The 19,059-nt window shown below is 48.7% G+C and overlaps 1 protein-coding gene across 1 annotated transcript in view; it reads right to left on the bottom strand.

Moving 5' to 3' along the window:
* CLMP (CXADR like membrane protein) overlaps positions 1–18,005 on the bottom strand; it is an 89,382-nt gene extending 71,377 nt beyond the window's left edge. Inside the window, exon 1 of the mRNA XM_007128965.4 lies at positions 17,672–18,005. Within this exon, the coding sequence (XP_007129027.1) occupies positions 17,672–17,699 (28 nt within the window). The 5' untranslated portion in view covers positions 17,700–18,005. The remainder of the gene's footprint in view (positions 1–17,671) is intronic.
* Between the last annotated feature and the right edge of the window lie 1,054 nt (positions 18,006–19,059).

Here is a 19,059-nt window from a genome sequence, read left to right as displayed (position 1 = left end):
TGTTACTCAACCTAGCATTTTTTCCCTTGGCTTAAGCCATCTGGTTTGTATTCATTGTGAAACATGATAGCGGGATATTAAGCTTTTCAAAGTACAGGCAAGGAAAGGGGAAAAAGGCTCTGTCTTGCAAAAGTGGTAGCTTTTCCTTCATCTCTCATGACCCAAAAATGTAGCTGGAAGCATTTTATCTTTGGCTGGACTGTGATTTACTTGGGTCATTGCATTTGTAGATAAAAGCTGCAAGCTTGAGAGTCTCCGTTGCAACTGGGAACAGAACTCGCTGGGTCCCACATCTCAAAGAAAACTTCAGAGGAAGATCTTTGTCATCTGGATCCTGCATCAAGCACTCACCCTGAAGGATCACGTCCTGGCCTCTGCATCAGGCGGAAACTTTAAGGTTCACAGGAGTTTGATTCCTAGGGCTGTGAGTTACCTCTAAAAATTCTCTCAGCTAGTGATTCCCTAACTCTCGGGTATAAACTGGTACCATTGGTCCATGATGAAATTTTCATGGTTTCACAGGGAAGGAAAAATGTAGATGATATAATATGTATGGAGTGAGATGAGATAAAAGTAAAATATTTAGAATGGCGCCTCGCATACTGTTAGCACTCAGTAAGTGTTAGCTGAGATAGACAGCTGTCTGTGTATGGTTGTCAACTGTCTTTTTGTTTCTATTATTGTTTTTGTTGTTGAAATGCTATTTCTTTTTAGGAATAATTGTAACAGGATGGTAGTTTACATTTTTGTTTAAGGTCAATAGTCAGCAATATTTAAAAAGTGGGCACCTGATTTCGTACCCAAATTTACTTTTGAACTTTCACTGGTTCCGGAAATCTAAAAGTCTGAGAAACGGTAATCTAGGCGCACCTATACTTCAAATCAAATTTTGTCTAAAACATGAATGGAGTCCTTTCCCAGTGACCTAAGGCATCTAATCACTTGGGCCTTGCCCCATCTGTCCACAAGGAACGGCTGTCTCTGGACGGGGAATTGGACTGGCAGCCCACAGGTACCAGGAGGCTGTAGACTTCTTTTCAAATGGGACCCTAGTTGCTGAGCCCCCCACCCCGCCTTGCTCAGAACTACTCTCTCCCACTTCAACTACCTGCCTTACCCTGGCTCATCAGTACCAGCTGGAAGCACTGGAGGCGGGTCTCCCTCGGAGACAGCCTCACCAGCGACACGGCAGGCTCACCAGTATCAGCAGCCCGTTTCCTTCTGTGAGCCAAGCCTGTCAAGCTAAGCCTCCCCTTTGCTGAGAATTAACAGTGTGTGCAAAGACGGTGTATGCATCTTTCTGGCTCTCCTTATATCACCCGAGTGAGAATCACATTTTGGGTGTAATATACCGCTACTCCATGTGTGACATCTGATGTGCGAGACACCGGGATAATGCTAGGCTCAGCTCTGAGTCCTTCCTAAGCAAAGAGACACAGCTCTTCCCTGAGGTTTAGGACAAGGTGGGTCATTCATTCATTTGTTCAACAAGTACCATGTGTACTACGTGTTAGACACGGCAGGGGATGCAAAGATGGATCAAACCAGGATCATGCCTGAGAAAGCGTACAGCCCAGAAAGTGAATAAGTATATTTCTAAGGATAGAAGGTGATTGGTGACATAATGATAGTTTTGGGAGTTTAGAGCAGACAAAGATTACTTCAACTGAGGGAAATGAGGAAGGTCTTAGAGTGAAGAGGGTATTTAGGCCATTGAGCTATCCCAGAGCAAGCCTCTGTCTTTGCATTCAGAGTCCTTCCCTGGAAGGACTTAGGGTGTCTTTGCTCCCTTTAATGCAGTGTGTATTTGGGGACAGGGTTTCAGGAGGCAAGGGTGAGGTAAGAGGGGCAACGGGGAGATAGGAATTGGACATTGACCCGGTGCGTCCTATCTCCTGGAGACTCAGATGGGCCATCTCATCCTTACTGAATCCAGAACCCTGAAAAGACGGGCCCCTGAACTGGAGGACCAGCCCCATTGGGTTCCATTTTACTTAATTTTTCAACCCCAAGAACCTGATAGTTAACTTATTCCTGAAAGGTTCACGGGAATCCAGAGAAGCCAAACAGGGCTGGAGATGTGGGCTCTGGCCTCAAGGTCAAAATAAATCAGAAAACTGCAAAGTAGTATGAACATCTAGAAGCAAAGGGAGCGGGAGGGTCCTGCAGATCTGGACTACCGCTGACCTCAGGTCTAAACCTTCCACAAGGCTTTCCAGGGATTGGAGATGGTTTGCATCCTTCCTGGGTCCTTATACTAGACCTTCCATGAAGATCAGAACCCCCAAAATTCATAAGTAGGCATGCCATCCTTTTGGATTTATGACATATATTTAAAATATCTTGATGGTGGTGATGGTTTCATGGGTGTATATATATATATGCCAAAACCTAACAAATTATATACCTTAAATATATGCAGTTTATTGTACATCTCAATAAAGCTGTTGGTGTTTTTTTTTTTGAAGTACTTAGAATTGGTGTGAAATAACCTTCTCAATAACAAAGCCCTCAGTAACTCTCACCCTGCACAGATTCGGCTCCCCTGTAGGCCCAATTTAGTACGTGGCTGTTGTGTAAGGGAGGCCATGCCTGCCAAAACAGTAAAGATAGTTATGATGGGAGAATGTCCAAGTTTGCATCATTTCTCACCCGAATCCTACTGTCCTCATTCCATCCCTTCACCCAGCATCCTTCTCATCTTCACAGTCTACGAGGCCCAGGCTCAAATCCTCGCTTTCTGTCACTTACTAATTAAGTGACATCGGACAAATTACTTTTCGGAGTTTCAGCACTTTGCTCATCTCCAAAATGGAGATGTCTTAAGGTTCTTATGGAGATGGATTCAGTCTACATACTGGGTCCCTGGCTCATAGCATGGCTTCAGTTAATGATGGTTGTAATAACTGGGGAGAAAGGTTAAAGGAAACAGGAGTGTTTAGTTTGTAAAAGGAGAGAGCAGGATAGGAGACAAACATGAAAGAACGTTCTTCAACTATTTATAAGGAGGATGGGCAGCTATGATGTAGTAGAAACGACATCGGCCGTCGGTCTTGAGGCGAGTCACTTAATCCCTCCTTCAGTGTCCATATGTCAAAGGGGGATTGATCACTACATACTTCAGGGTGTACTTGTAGTATTACATGAGGTGACGTGTATATGAAAATGTCTAGCACAGTACCCATCACAGATCAATGTTCTTAAAACATCACTTTACAAATTGGAGGGCCCTTTACTTGTGAGATTTTGGCAGTCCTAATCTTTGTAGCCTTGGGAGGTGGCAGTTTCAAGTGTCTCCAGCTCAGAGCGGAAAGTCCCTCCCAGGGTAAGAGCTGTCCTGGAGCGGATGGGGCTCTGCAGGTTCTGAGTACCCTGCGGTGTGTTCCACTGGAGGATGGACGGTCATCTTCCAGAGGGGACTTCTGCTGGGTGGGAGGGGTAACAGACCGATGTGTAAAAGTGTTCAGAAATTGAATCTTCTGTGTCAGGAAGACAGGAACAGGGAAGGCTGGGGAAGGGTGGAGGCGGCTCAAATGAGCTGATGCTCCCTGTAATAAATACTATTGATATATCCGCAAACCTTAGAGCAGCCAGTGGGAGCTTGGTAAACTGGAGATAATGGCACTTTCTGTCCTGGGCATGACAGTTCTTGTTCTGAGAGACATGAATGGTTCCCCAGAATTTCCAGACCTCCTCTAAGCACACACACTCAGCCGCCAAGGTGTGTGATCTCCACGTACCCCCTCCCATGCCCTCTGCCTCGGGGATGGAAAGAAGCCCAGCAGCAACCAGGTAACCTGGTCATGATCAGCAGGGTCACGCACCAGCATCATGGGCCCCTTTGCAATCTCTAATTCAGGTGGCTATATTCTTGCAAACGGTCTTTGAAGATGTGTACATGCTTTAAAATCCTTGGGGTTGCTGAGCCATTGAAAGAGCTTTAGGCTAGGAGCCAGGACATCAGGCTGTCCATGAACTAGCTACATGATCTAAGGAAAGCCACCTGGCCTCTCTGAGGCCAGTTTCTCTCCCTCTGTGTCTCCCTTCCCTCCTGAGAGGTATTTTCCATGGACCAGCAGCACTAGCTGGAAACTTGTTGGAAACATGGAATCTCAGGTTCCACCCCAGACCTACTAAATCAGATCTTGCATTTTAAGAAGGTCCCCAGCTGGTTCATAAGCACCTTAAAGTGTGAGAAGCTCTGGCTTAGGTGACCTGAACAACACATGAACCTATGGCACCAGCTCTGCAGTCAGACTGCCTGGGTTCAAACCCAGACTTCACAGCTCACTAGCTGTGAAACTTTGGCAAGGACTTCACCTCTGTAATGATCCACGCCCTCCTCTGTAAAAGGGGATCCTAATAGTATCTACATGGTAGAGTTGTTATGAGGATTAAATGAAATAACATATACAAAGAGCTCTGCACAAATAAGGGCTCATTAAATAACTTTTTTCATTTATAAAATGCCTCGGTTGCTATGCACACCATAGAGAAAAAAAGCAGATGTTTATTTATCATCTCTTTACTGAGTACCTATTTCTGTGTCAAGCACTGTGGGGATACAGAAGTCAGTGATACAAAGTCCAGACTCTTGTAGAAACAGACAAGAGACAAGTGCACGAGCAGAGGTAAAAAGAAGACTTCAGACTGTGACAAATGTTAGGGGGAAAATATAGCAGGGTAATGTGAGGTGATGAGGCCAAGGCTCCGGTTAGAGGGGAGGCTGAGTGGAGCTCAGGGAGGGTCTCATGGAGGCAATATTTGCACTGAAACCTGTAAGGTAAGAGCCAGCCTTGCAAAGACCAGGGAGAGAGCGCTCCAGGCGAGGGACAGACGTGCAAAAGCCCCGGGATGCAAGCGACTTCGGCATTTTCAGGGGCAGAGGCCTGGGCAGGTCAGACCGTATGTGGGTCTATTCTAGTGCCAGGGAAAGCACTGGGGGCAGAGTCAGGGAGCTGGGGGAGCAGGGAGACCTGGGGGGGGGGGCACAGGTGAAGCATCAGCTCACAATGCCTGCACAGGGAGGATGGCGAGGGATTGTTGGGGTCTGAAGCCTGACCTGGGGGGGGGGCACAGGTGAAGCATCAGCTCACAATGCCTGCACAGGGAGGATGGCGAGGGATTGTTGGGGTCTGAAGCCTCCCGCTAAGGAGTACAGCGGAGTCCTCCTGCTGCAGAGTGGGAAGGACCTAGAAATTCTCCCCTCCGATCTCTCCTGGTGCACGGTGACAACTGAGACCCAGAGAGGGAGTTGCCCAAGGTCCTTCTCCACACTGCCTGAGGTAGGTCCCCAAACTGGCCTGTAAACTATGACTGTGTGTTATTTCCAGAGTGCAGCTGAATAACTGTTTCACAACTATCCCCCCGTGTCCTCCCTGCCCCCTCTATGCCCCCAGCTGCGCGTCTCCAGGCTCCTGACCCCTCACCCACCCCCTGACGCAATATCTTCATCTCACATGACACGCACTCTTGCTCCACTGTTTGCTGAAGATCTTACACCTTAATGACTCTCCTTTTCCAAATCCCGCATTTCACTTCCTGTCTGTACCAAACATTCTGGCCTTTAACTACATTCCGTCTGACATCGTTCACCATTTCCTTTTTCCTCTGCCAGTCTGGTCCCCCGATAGGACTTGGATGAGCAAGTATCCAGCACACAGGAGTTGCTTCATAATGGAAATCTGTATCTTCTGATAAAATCCACCCACAGCCAAGCCCTTGGAGATCCCAGGGAAAACAACATGCACAGACGAAACTGTTACAAAACCAACATAGGTCAGAGGCGTCTCTCCCTATTACGAGAAAAGTGATGGTCTGATTTCTCGGTGTCGGGGTGGGATTAAAATCACAGCAGAAATCAGCTTTGTCTGAAACGGCCCTAACTGAGTAGATGAACACATCCATCTCCAGGCCTGCCTGTCATCCCCTCCCTTGAGCTGCCCTTATTTCAGAGTCCCTACTGTGCATGTGACTTGGAACAGAGAGAAAGTTGACAAATGTGGGTTATGCTTCTTTTAGTTTGAGGCTGCTCCGCCACCCCAGTCTTACCAACATCTTTTCCTACCTTGCCTGGTACCTGTGGTTTTCACATGTGACAGTGAGGTCTGAGAGGAAAGAAACTAACAGAAGATGACACACCACCACCATCACTCAAAGGACAGAACACCTGCTTTGACCCAGGTTTACTCTAAGATAAGCCAAGGCCTAGAAGAGCCTGTGAAGCATGTGAGGAGTTGGCCAACCACCTCCTCGCTGGAGCACAGGTTCAATGATAACTTCTATTTACGTCCCCGTGAAGTGCTCGCCATGGGGAAGGAAGGGCCAGGTAACCGCTGCCAGCTTGCTCGCAAAGCTAGGTTAGGATCCTGTGATGAGGAGCCAGGCATCACACAGGAAATCCTGTAGGTGTGGAGTACTAGTAGGCTTGAATAGCCTACTGTTCCTTCAATAACTAACTTGGAGAGTCTGCTCTTCGGCAAGCATGGCTCCATTAGATGCTTTGCCCTCTGTGCTCTCACTTCCCGTGTCTCCAGGCCCCAGGGGCATAGGCCGCTGCTGGCCCCAGGCAGACCCTGGGTAATTTGCTGTCGGCCACTGCCCACTCCAGCCTCGCCCCAGTAAAGGGAAAGGAGAATCCAGGAAACTTCAGAACCTTTATAACATCATCATTCCAAGGACAGACAGAAAAGATTAACCACGAATCACTCACGCCCACACAGCACCAAGACACCCTCCAGCCTTCTCACCCCCATGTGCTCAACTCTGGGACCTTTAACTCCTTTCCTCTCAGACTGCAAGCCTAAGTCTTGAGTGTCAATGGACATCACCTGAGGTTACAGCAGGTGATGGTCCCAGGTCAGGGAACTCAGGTGCACGTCTTCCATTTCCCCAACTCCTGCCAAAGGTGCCTGAGGTCCTACTCTGGAGCTTCTCAGATGTTTCTTATGTTCTGCAGGGATCTTGCAGATCCTGGTTCAGTGGGTCTGGGTGGGACCTGAGATGCTACATTTCTAGCAAGCTCCCTGCGCTACCCCTGCTGCCCATCTGAGGATCAAACTTTGAGTGGTCTACTACTTGAGTGACCAACCAGATGGTTTTCTCAGGACTGTCCTTGTTTTATCATTGAAAATCCTGTGTTCCACGTCCAGAGAAACCTCCCAGTCCTGGGCAAATCAGAACGGTTGATCACTCGAGACAAATCTCAAGCCTTCCCAGAGTTGAAGGCAGCCATATCTGGCCACAAAGCTTATTCATTGCCCCCTCCATGAGCTGGTAATGAGACACTGGAGGATGGGAGCCAGTGAGGAGTCCTGCCGTGGGGTGTTGCTGCCATGCATAGGGAGGCTCATGGTCCAGTGGAGGAAGGGGGGTGAGCAATGGTTTGGGAGCCAGAAGACCTGGCCTCTCCTTTTGATTCTGTTACTAATTAGCTGTATAACACCAGGAAAATGTCTTAACCTCTCTGATCCTTTTCGATAAAATGGAGGCTGACAATACCTGTCTCACAAAGCTGTTGTGAAGATTAAATGCACTAACATACACATAAGCACTGAGCCTGGAAATAATATTTTTTGAATCCCACCAACACTTTCTGTAATCATTGACTTGTGTTTCCTCTGTTTGCCCTACCTCGGATACCCTAGCGGAGTTAGTGATGTGCAGGGTGAATCCACCAAGACAAAGGAGAAAGAGGGAGGAAGAGGACCTTTGACTCCACGTGCCAGGCAACACAGGAAAGACGAGATGTACAGAGTTCACACTTGCCTGCTCTGCATGTATGTGTGTGTGTGTGTCTGTGTCTCACTCTGTCCCTCTCTCCATCTCTATCTCTTTGTGTGTCTTTGTCTCTGTGTGTTCATGTCTCTTTCTGTCTCTCTGTTTTTTCTGTCTCTCTCTGTCTCGCTCTCTTATCTCTCTCTCTCTGCTCCTCTGTCTCTCTCTCATTAAGTACCAGATCCGAGAGCAGCCACACTGGGTCCAGAAAGACAGGGGAAGAGCAAGGGGAAGGTCAGGCTCAGGTGGCAGGCATATTAGGACGGTCATCTGGATTCCTCAGGGCTTGGGAAGCTGCAGGACTCCGGGAACAGGGAGGGAGAGGCAGTGGAGCAGAGACGGTGGCTACGGAGAGGTGGCCCCATTTCCGGCTCTCCTCCTTTGAGGATGGAGAGGCCGCAAGGCGGGAGCCTGAACTTTGCTATTGGCTGGAGGGATGGGGGATGGACCTCCAGCCAAGGAAAGCAGATGGAGACCAGGCCTCGGCTAGAAACCCAGACTCTACCCGCCTGGGCCAGGAATCCATTCTAAGTGGGAATTCTAGGTCTGCGGATATCTGGGACACCCAGTTTAGCCCACACTCTTTGTTGTTCAGGTCAGTGGAAAAAAACAGACATTTTTCTTCCCACCTTGAGGTTTGCCTTTCCTCCCAAATTTAAACAGGAAATACAATTCAACATGTCTTGAATGTGGGTATTGGGCTCACTGGATCTAATTTTGATCAGGACAAAAGTAGAGCATGCAGGGTCCTGCAGTTCCATCTTAGGCCAAATCCTCAAAGACCACATGGTGGCCTTCCATCCATGTGTCCCCACAGGTATGTCATCCATCTGTCTCTCCACTCCTGTCTTCCCCAGATCATTACTGAAGCAGAAGGCAAACTCAGCTCCAGTCTGTACAGCTGTACAGCCTACGACAGAACACCTGACCTCTTCAGTCTAACTCTTCTGACCCAAAATAGGGATGACAATAATACCGGCCTCACAGTGGACTTCCCTGGTGGTGCAGTGGTTAAGACTCCGCATTCCCAATGCAGGGGGCCCAGGTTCGATCCCTGGTCAGGTAACTGGATCCCATATGCATGCCGCAACTAAGAGTTTGCATGCCACAACTGGGGAGCCGGCGAGCCGCAACTAAAGAGCCCATGAGCCGCAACTAAGACCCAGTGCAACCAAATAAATAAATTAAATAAAATAAATATTAAAAAAAATAATACCGGCCTCACAGATTGTTGTGAGGATACCAGAAATTTCTGGCATGAAAGTCCCTAGCATGATGCCTGCTACATAGTAGGTGCTCAATAAAACATTACCTGACAGCGAAAGCAGAAATTAACCAGCCCGTGTTTGCCCAGGCTGGACAGCCCAAGCGGGCACAGGTCTTGGGGAGTGGGTGATGGAGAGGCAGAGTGGGGAACAGAAGTCCGGTCTCCTGTGATTCGGCTCCAGCAACCCGCAGACAGTATGCAGGGCAGCATAAGGAAGGGCGCCCCTTGCCCAGAGCTGAATAACACAAAAAGTTACTCTCCTAGAGCAGTTACAGACAACTGGGGCACAGACGGGGTTTATGCACCTCTTGGGATCCTGGAGCAGGGGGACATTCCCCGAAGGACATCTGGGAACTCATCTGCAGGATGGAGGGGCAGTGGTGGCCGGAGCCCTGAAGGCTGGCCCTGCTGGCCTGGTGTCTGCTGGCTTCAAGCAGACCCTCCAAATACCTCTGGGCTGAGCCTCTCCCAGCAAGGACAGTCATGGGAATCAGGACAGCCATTTATTAGCTTATCATGTACCAAGCAGGATGCTAAAATTCTTTGTATGCATTGCTTCATTTAATTCTCACAACAAACCTATGAACTGTTAATAGATGTGATTACTGGTGAGAAAACTAAGGTCAGGAAGGTGAAGTGCCCAAGGTCACATGGTTATAAAGTGGCCCAGCCAGGACCCCGGGGCTGAGCTCTTACAGAAGTGGCTACCCGGCACATCCACATGGCCGCCTATGTGCCTTCCCCCACTCTTCCCTTGAAGAGTGATTGGAAATAATTGGAACTGTCACTGGAATTAATGAGAAGTGACAGAGGCTGGGTTGGAAGGCTTATTGCTCCAAGTCAAAATGATCCCCACAAACCCAAGCCTAAATTTAAACAGTGAAGTCGCAAAGCACTTTCCCTCTCCAGGATTTGACACCCCCTCACCCCCAACCCTCCCAACAAGAAAAGAAGTAAGGTTATGTCAGGGGTTGAGTCTGTTCAATACAACAGATTTCTTCTGGAGCAAAAAATTCCTTTTCAGCTTGATTCTATTCACTTTCCACGTGGACAAATATTACTAAAACCTCAGGTGACCAGACCACCGTTCTTAATTAAGAGATCCAAATTCACTGATGTATTTCTTCCTCTTTTTCTCTTATTTTCTTTTTTTAAACATCCCATGAGGGATGAGGAACCAGAGGCAGCTATGTAACTGGCAGGTTGTGAGGGAGAACGAACCATAACTTTCAATAGGCAAGGATGTCGGGAGGTCCCATCCTTCCAGAAAGCACCTGGCTGAATGCCAAGGACACACAGCACTGAATCCGTCCCTTCTGATGATGACGGGGGTGATCCATCAACCCACCAGCTGTTTATTTAGCACCAGCCCCCCTAATGTGCAAGTGCTGTGGATGACAGGGGAACATCAGCCAGCATCCTGAAGATGCACGTGGGAAGACGCAGCCCATCTCCGTAAGACGGCACAGGATCGAGTTGCTACCTCCCCAGGACTCCTAAAATCCCTGGTACTTTCCTTGATGACAGCGCTCTCATATATCTGCAATTCCTTGTTTATGACTATGTCGCCCCACTGGGCTGAGTTCTTAGATGGTGGAAACTGTGTTCCGTATCCGTGGCATCCGAGAGCCTAGCACAGGGCCTGAACTACAGAAGGAGCCCCCCTTCTCTAATTGTTCTGTGAGTGAGGGTGCATGAATGATGTCGAAAATGTTATGGGACACACAGGAGAGTCCCTGGAAGCTCCTGAAAGCTGCTGCCGCTCTCCGTGAAATAGAAAGAGCTCAGAGAAGCTGCTCTGTAAATGCCAGGAGGGCCGAGCTTTTAGCTTTTGCATCCTCTGCTTTCTATTTCTATGCCTTCCTCTTCCTCCTGCTCCTCTTTCTTCTCCCCTGTCGCCTTTCGTGACCTGAACTCTCCAGATCCCCTTGCTGCCTTGCTTCAGAAAAACCTCCCATATTCCACACCAACCTCGGAAGACAGCTGCCCATGTTCCCTTCTCAGTGTGGGCACAAAGGCAGCGGCTTTCTCCCCTGTGTCCCGTGGAAACAAAGTAGCCTTCAGTCTTATCACCAGCAGACTCTGGCCGAGGCTCCACACACAGTGATCCAACCACTGTCACTAACAAAATAAAGGTTGTTTGATTTCAGCATTCTTCCCCATCCTGGTCTATGTGGTGCCAAAGGAAATAAACTTATTTTCCCAGAATCTAGACAGTTAGGAAGCTCAGATAACAGGATTTTTTTTTTTTTTTTGGTACCATCTGCATTCTTCTTTGGGAAAAAGTCAAAACTGCTGAAAAGAGGAATTTAACTACAAAAGGCAACATACAGGGTGAGTTGTAGCCAATACACCATAGCCTCAGGACTAATAAGGAGTTCATGCAACCAACCCCAAAGCAAGGCGAGGTCTCCACAACTATGAGAGTCTTCCGATTCGTTAGAAGGAACTAGTAACCCATGTACGACATACATATTAATTCTGGGTTATAAACAATAGACATTAACCCAAACGAACCATTTCTTAACAATTTGAATGGAGTGGGGGGTAGGGGGTGATAAATGTTCTAACTGAATTTTCCACTGTGGGATTTATCGTTTGGAATCCTGTAAATGAAGCCTTGCTTCAGCCTGATCCTCTCTTCTTGGTAACACAGAAGCCTTGATTTCAGAATAACTATGTGCCTCCTGATAATTGGAAAGCAAATAGTTTTTGGAATCCAAAATGTTGGGTCGGTGTCCTGGCTCAGCTATATATTGAGAGGGTAATCTCGAGAAACTCACTTTATTTCTCTAGGCTTCAGTTTATTTACCTGTAAAGTGGCATAATAATGACATTTATTCTCAAAGAGTGATTTGAGAATAAGGTATGTTAATATATTTTGTAAACTGTGAAACTTTGTACAAATGTTAGCAATAAATTCTACTGACGTAATAATCCTACCCACATAGTTCTCTCTCAGGTACTACGAGTGAGCTAATAATACACAATTCATATTTCAAAACCCAACCACAAGTTCACATCCATGCAGGGAAATCATTAAGCTACACACTTAGTGGATGCACTTTATTGTATGTAAATTATGCCTTAATTTTAAAAACTGAAGGAAATGCTAATGCCTGCAAACAGTTTCATGCAACAGACCCTCTACTCAGAAGTCTACCCTGGGTGTCCATGCTTGGGGTTGTTTTGTAGGTAACTCTGTTCAGGGTGAGGTCCTTTTGGTGAGTATTTCAGGTACTAAACTTCTAGGGCAGAGGTCTCTGGCCATCGACCCTGACCTTGAATGATGCTGCCTGGCTAACAGTGCCCCAGTGCAGACACAGGATGGAGTCACTACTGCTCTCTTCACATTAGGCAGCCAGCCATTCTGGATTCATAATCATATGCTACCTATTGCCATGAGGGCTCAGTGCCTGAAAAAAATCAGATAAGCATGGTAACACCCTTGTGTTCTGATCACAGCCACATCTGGACCAGCCGGAAAATTTTCAGAATTATAAAAAAAAACAGAGAATGTTAATGGTATAAGGAAACATAGAGATAACCTGAGTCTAGTAATCTCGTTTCACAGAGAAAGAAATTGAGGCTCAGAATAGTAATGACTTGATCCGAATAACCCAGCAGAATTATGAAGAAGCTTGAGCTATTGATTTCCCATTCTGTTCCTTGTAGGCACACCTACATCTTTAGGACTTTGGGTATAATCTCTTTTCCCTGAATATACCAGACATTATACAAGGCACTGCAGAAGTTTCCAGGATTTCTAGTTATGATGGCTAAACTGAAATGTTGTGACATCGGCCCTATTTTTCAGACAATTTCTCAACATAAAACCAATGGCAATTATTCAGCACTGACTACATTTAACTGAAGCATCTGAAGAGCAACTGTGATCTTGGAGCTTAACTACATGAGCTGAAAAGGAGGGAGAGAGATTTTCCACTTTGAGAATGTGTGATAGGACAGATTATGGAGTTAGGAGGTCTTGTCTTGGCCCTTCTACTAAGCTACCTGTTTAACTTTAGCCAAATCTCTCTGAACTTTGGTTCTTTCTTCATCATAAAAGAAGGGGTAGGTTTAGATCAAGGATTTAATTGGGTTCCAAGGAACGGTATCAGGAGGTCAATGAACCCCTAGAAGTTATAGGAAAATTTGATGTATATGTGTCTTTTTCTAAGAAGTGGATTCAGGGTTTTCACTGGATTCTCAGAGGGGTCTGGGATTCAAAATTTTAAGAACCACTGATTAAGATAGTGTCTTAGCTTTTCCCCATGTCTGCTAATCTTTGATTCTACCTTTTAAAAATGTCTGTCTAGTTCATCATCATTAGGTACATTTATGAAATATACTCATGTGTACTTTGCCCAGCTGAGCAAAAGATAAAAATTGAATAAGACAAGATATGAGCCTACCGGGAATGTATCTATATTATAACCATCACCATTAATGTGGGAAGACGAGGGAAGGACATGGAATCCTACTGAGACCCGTCATTAAACCACAGGTCAGTGGACCAAGCATTCAAGCACTCCTCAAACTCATTTTTTTGGAAACAAAGCTCCTTCCCCAACCTGGCAAAAGTTTCGATGAATTCTATTGTTAATGTCTGGTACTAACGTACTTGATATATTAAGTTTGTATAACAAACGTATTATCTGGTCCTTGTCCATGTAATGTTCTATGTATAATTTTTTAAAAAACAGTACTCATTGTGTTTGCATTAATGGACAAGGCAGCACAAAAGCAAACAGTTAAAACTGGGTTCCTCACAACTGTGTTGTTCCACAGTCAAAGAGTAATAATACTCCAGATCTTTCACCTCTCTTGACCTTAAATGTTCCAAATGTTTCAAATATCCAATTATTTTAACAGACACTTAGCAAGCTTTTAGTTTCTGCTAGGTACTAAAAGTGGTACCCAGATGAATGAGGCATGGACCTTACACTCTAACTGGAGTGTTAGGTAAGTATTCAGATCGCTGTATACAAAGTAGCATAATAGAATGGCTACTGGGATTCAAAGGAAGGAAAAAAGTATATTCTGTTGGTGAAACCATGGACAGGTATGTGGAGGAAGTGGTATCTGAGGTGAGACTGGGAGAGTGAACATGATTTTGATCTGGAGGGTCAACAATCTCTAAGGGTGGAGAGTAAGAGGGTATTTTTGGTGGCGGGATTATCATAAACAAAAGCATACAGCCAGAAAGAAGCATGGGGCATGGTTTGAGTACAGGAAGTAATCCAGGTTTCTTGGAGAGTTGTTGGGGGGTGAGTTGTGAATGATATTGTGTAAAATCTTTAATATGAGAATGAAGGGTTTATACTTGACATTATAGGCAATGGAGACTACTAAAAGTTTATGGAAGAGCAGAGTAAGATCATGGAATCAGAGAGAATGTGAATTCAAAATCCCTCTACCCCCATCCTGCAGTCAAGGAACCCAGAGAGCTTGCCAGATTCCTAATCCAAATTCTTTGCCTTATACCAGCTGTTTCACGGCGTTACTCGGGTAGCAGTATGTAGGAAGGGAAGAGAGAGCTTGGGCAGGAGACCACGTGGCAGCTATTACAGAAGTCCAGGAAGAAGTTCAGGTAGGATAATGAGACCTGAGCAACAGGGGAAGGGGAGAGGTGGTGGTCAGAGGAGGGGCTGGGGGAACCCATGAAGTCCCCCTTGTTTCTCCTCCGTGGGGCTCAGAGCATTCCTTTTCATTCACATCAGAAAGGCAGGACATTTGATTTCACTCACTGGCGGGTCCAGAAAGCAAGGAGTCAACCGGCCCATCCTTGTTCATAAGACTATGAACTCTTAGCCCTCCTGACTCCCCTTCAATACTGTGCTTTCTCTAGAAAAAAGAGGCCAGAAATCACGCTAGCAGTGGCCAGAAGCTACCCGGGATCTGCTCCTTTCAGGGAGCAGGAGATGATTTTAGGATTCAGGCAACGCTGAGGGCTTTCTTTCTGGCTTTCCTAAAGAGTGCCCGCCCAGGCATCCCAGGGTTCAAAACCACTTTGCAAATGAGGCTAATCCAGCCCACAGGAGTGGCTCCCCAGGGCCTGCTGACCCACGCAGGGATTTCAGTGCCTTCAGTGTTGCTCCCCTCAAATGCTGGTCTCTGGCTCTCCAACCTCATCTCAGGTTTCCTGCCCTGTCCCTTGTCCTGACCCTTCAACTCATCTCCTGTGTGTCTTCTTACTTGAACAGTTTATTCAGTTGAGAGCTGGGATATCATGTGTCTGAGTACATCTGACGAGGGCATTGATGTGGTAAAGCTTAATAGTAGGTGAACGTCCTACTATTAGGTGAATAGTAGATGAACATCCAGTTATGGAGAATTTCTAAGTCAGTGGTCCACTTTTTCTCTTCTACATGGCATTTGGTTTGTAACGATTTTATAAAGACAGAACCCTCCCAAAAAAAGATATCATGAGAGACAACTTCTATGAGAAAGACATCAACCCAACAGATGATATTCTCACCAGAGGAATGATACACATAGTAGGCACTCAACAAAAAATGGCTAAGGAACCAATGACATCTTTTGATCCATGTCTTGGTCTGTTCCTCTTTCTCATGAACTAAGACGTTGACCATCATCAAATCCAGCTGATTTCAACTGACCGTGTGGGTCAAAGTCACTTTCCACCAGAAACTGTGCCCAAATGGGGCTGGTGTAGAGCAGGTGCTCAAACACTCTTAGTTTTGTTTCCCTTTCCCAGGCTCCTCCCGCGGGGCAGGATCTCGCTGACATCTCCTGCTCCATGAATAGGACTGAACTGGATCTCAATGCAGAGCACATCTTTAAGAGTCCTTCTGTGGTGCCGGAAGACTATACATGGCGGTTTAGCAAGCAAACAACCTGCATTCAAATCCTATCTCTGCTAACTAGCAGCTTACAGCTTTGAGCAAGTTACCTGACCTCTTTACATCTTGTTTTCTTCACCTGTAAAATCGGGGTAATAATAGTGGGTGGCCAATAGGGTTGGCGTGAAGAATAAATGAGTTAACAAGACAGCCCATATAACATGCTCAGCATAAAAAGTACTCAATGAGTTCCAGCTGCTTTTAATAAGGCTGCTCTGACGTTTGAGCCTACTGACATCGGGTGTTTGGTGGCTTAGGGGTAGAGGCCAGTAAAGGTGCCATCCAGATATGCCAGCTGTGCTCAAGAGCAGTATTGCAATACTTGGCTGGTATTTAAAAGAGCTTAGAAAATCGTGGCTCCTCACCTGCCCTACTTGAGCAATAGTTTAGGTTAATCCACCTCTTTTATTCCTCTAACCTGGGTGAAGAGTTATTGTTGGCCTGAGGCTGGCCTAGGCAGGCATGCATATGGCCTAGTTGGTTTGTAAGGTTTCAAAAAGAGAGACAGAGAGCTCTAGACATCTAATTCAGAGGGATTTTTTAGTGCCTCTTCACTTTTGTTTGGGGGCTTTTCTATCCATTAGGTCCCTGACAAACTCCTGGTGTTTAAGGCTGTCAGAGCCAGAAGGGACTTAGGAACCATCTCATTTGCTTGTTTTGGAGCAAAGGGAACTAAAGGCCTGGTAGTGGGTAAGTGGTCCAAGATCACCCATCGAGTCAGTTCAAAACCGGGACCAGTTCTCACCTGGCCAGGTCTCCAGGGCAGCGCTCACTTTACCATGCCTGCTGGCTCTTTGGTTTTCTGAACTCAGGCTCACATTTGGTCCTGGCTCTAGGTGTAGCCCACGCTTCCCTGGTGCCTATCATGACTTTCTTCAGCTCCCCAGTCGGCCTTCCCTGCCCTGGTGCATCTCCCTGCTGTCAGCTCTCGCCCACACATCCTTGATGGGCACTGTCCTGCCCTGTCCTGTAAACTTGCCTGCTTCCAGCCCGGGTGAGTCTAGGCCTTAGGGCCTCTGAGGCCTCAGGAGTCCTGCCTGGGTGACACCCAGAAGGGACACGCAGGGCAGCACTTCTCTTGGCCCCAGAACCTGTTTCCCTCTATTTTCTCCTCCGCTCCATTTTTCTCTGTCTTGATCAGTCTCTCTCAGTCTTGCTGTTCTGCCTCACATCCCTCCTCCTCTTTGCTCTCTCCCTCCCAGCCCTTTCCCTTCCCCTCTTCGTCCCTCCCAGTCTGTCCGCACCTTCCTGGTCCTCCTGGTGCTCTGCCCTTTCCCCTCTCCTGCTTTTCTCTCCCCCTCTCTTCTCCCACTCCCTTTCGCTTACCCTCCAACACATCTGTTTCTAATCTGCACCCTCCAGGCGCCTGTTTGAAACGAAAAAGCTCCCTCCACCCTCAGGAACCTGGCACAAAAATTCCTGAATAATACCTTCCCTCCCCCAATTCTCCAGTTTCCCCAGATACTCCTGAAACTAAACACCACCCCCAAAAGCACCCGCCACACCAAGCGGTTCTCGGCCAAACTCAACCAGGAAACACCCCAACGCCCAAGGCTGCTCCAGGGCCCAGATGTGCGAGACGTTTTCGATGGCCGACTGGGCGGCCCTCCGCTGCCAGATGTGTTCCTCCCTGGCCGGGAGGCAGGGACACAGGCGTCCGGCTCACTCCGGGGGCCGCGGGGACAACCGTTCGGAGCCCGTGTCGCGGCCCGGGTGCGGGACAGTGTGTGCCCGGGGCCACCCGCCCTCCCCAGGCACTCACCTAGCCCGAGCAGGACGAGGAGGCTCATCCCGATCCCCGGGCGCGGGCTCCTCCCCGCTCAGCCGCTGCTTGGCTCCGGGGCGGGCGGGCTCCGCCGACGGACCTCGGGCGAGCTGGGCGCGGCGCCTCGGGGTGCGCGCGGAGCGGCTGCAGCCATGTGCCGGCGCGGGAGCGGCCCCACGCCTCGCGCCCCGCGCCCAGCTCCGGGATCCCCGCAACGGGCGCAGAAGGGCTTCCAGCGCTCGCCCCGCCAGCTGGCACTCGGACGGGAGCGGGCACCCGGGTCAGCGAGAAAAAGGCGAGGCAGAAAGACCCTACCGCTTCGTGGAACACTTTTCCCTGTTTGGAAAGAAGAAGGAGTGAAGAAAGAGAGGGGGGGAAATAGAGTGAGCTGGAACCACACGGTCGCCTCCCACCGGCAGCCCCTCCCTCCCGCCCTCGCTCGCTCGCTCGCTCGCTGCTCCCTCCCTCCCAGCGCTCGGGGCGCGCGGGGCGCCGGCCGGGCAGACGCGGGGGTCGGGCCCGCGGGGCTCCGCCGGCGGCGGGAGGGAGGAGAGGGGATGCGGCCGCTCGGAGGCCGGTGGTCGCGCCCGGTGCTCGGTGTGGGGTCGAGCCTGTAGGAGAGAGCCGGGGACACTTGGCCACGAGCGAGGATGAGGCCTTGTCAGCCTCCTCGGTCTCCGTCCTCACTTCGTCCTTCTCTCCACTTCTCCCTCGCATCCTTTTCTCGCTCACACACACTCTGCTTCCGCACAAATCCGCGCTTTCTCCTCTCCCATCTCCTCTCTCCATTTCTCTCGCGTTTGCATTCTCCTTGCCTCTCCTCTCTCACCTCCTCCCTCCTCTCCTTTCCTTCCTCATTCCTCTTTTCTCCTCTCCTCCGCCCTCCCTGCCACGTTTAGTCGGGGTAAAACTCCAGACCCACCGTGCAGACAGCCCAGCCTGAAAGTGACAGTCGGGACTGTCCAGCAACGGGTCTGGTCGGGCGCTCCTGACTTCTCGGCCTGTTTGGGCTCCACAGCCTTTCCGCCGGCCTTTCGCCCTCGCTGTTTCTCCCTCGGTGGTAATCACAGCAGCCCCCCCTCGGATCCGGCCGAGCTACGCGAGCCATCCCCCCGGGGGAGTGGGGTTCACAACTCTGTGGAAAGGAGTCCGTTAGGAAGCCCTGGAGCTGACCTCCCTGCACGTGGCCCTGGACAAAACAGGCATCACCTCCTTTCAGAAAAGAAGGCAGAGGGCACGGATTCCCTCCTCCGTGCGAGGGACCCCGCCAAGGAGGCCCGCGGAGGGCCGCCCGCGAGCTCCCGGGTCGGCGCCTGCGGTTGTGTCTACCAGGACCCTGCTGCTCCGCGGTGGCGGGAGGGGACTAGAGAAGGAAAGGGCAGCGA

Source organism: Physeter macrocephalus, chromosome 16 (genome assembly GCF_002837175.3).
Source record: "Physeter macrocephalus isolate SW-GA chromosome 16, ASM283717v5, whole genome shotgun sequence".
Classification (NCBI taxonomy): domain Eukaryota; kingdom Metazoa; phylum Chordata; class Mammalia; order Artiodactyla; family Physeteridae; genus Physeter; species Physeter macrocephalus.
This window is presented reverse-complemented; position numbering and strand designations above follow the sequence as displayed.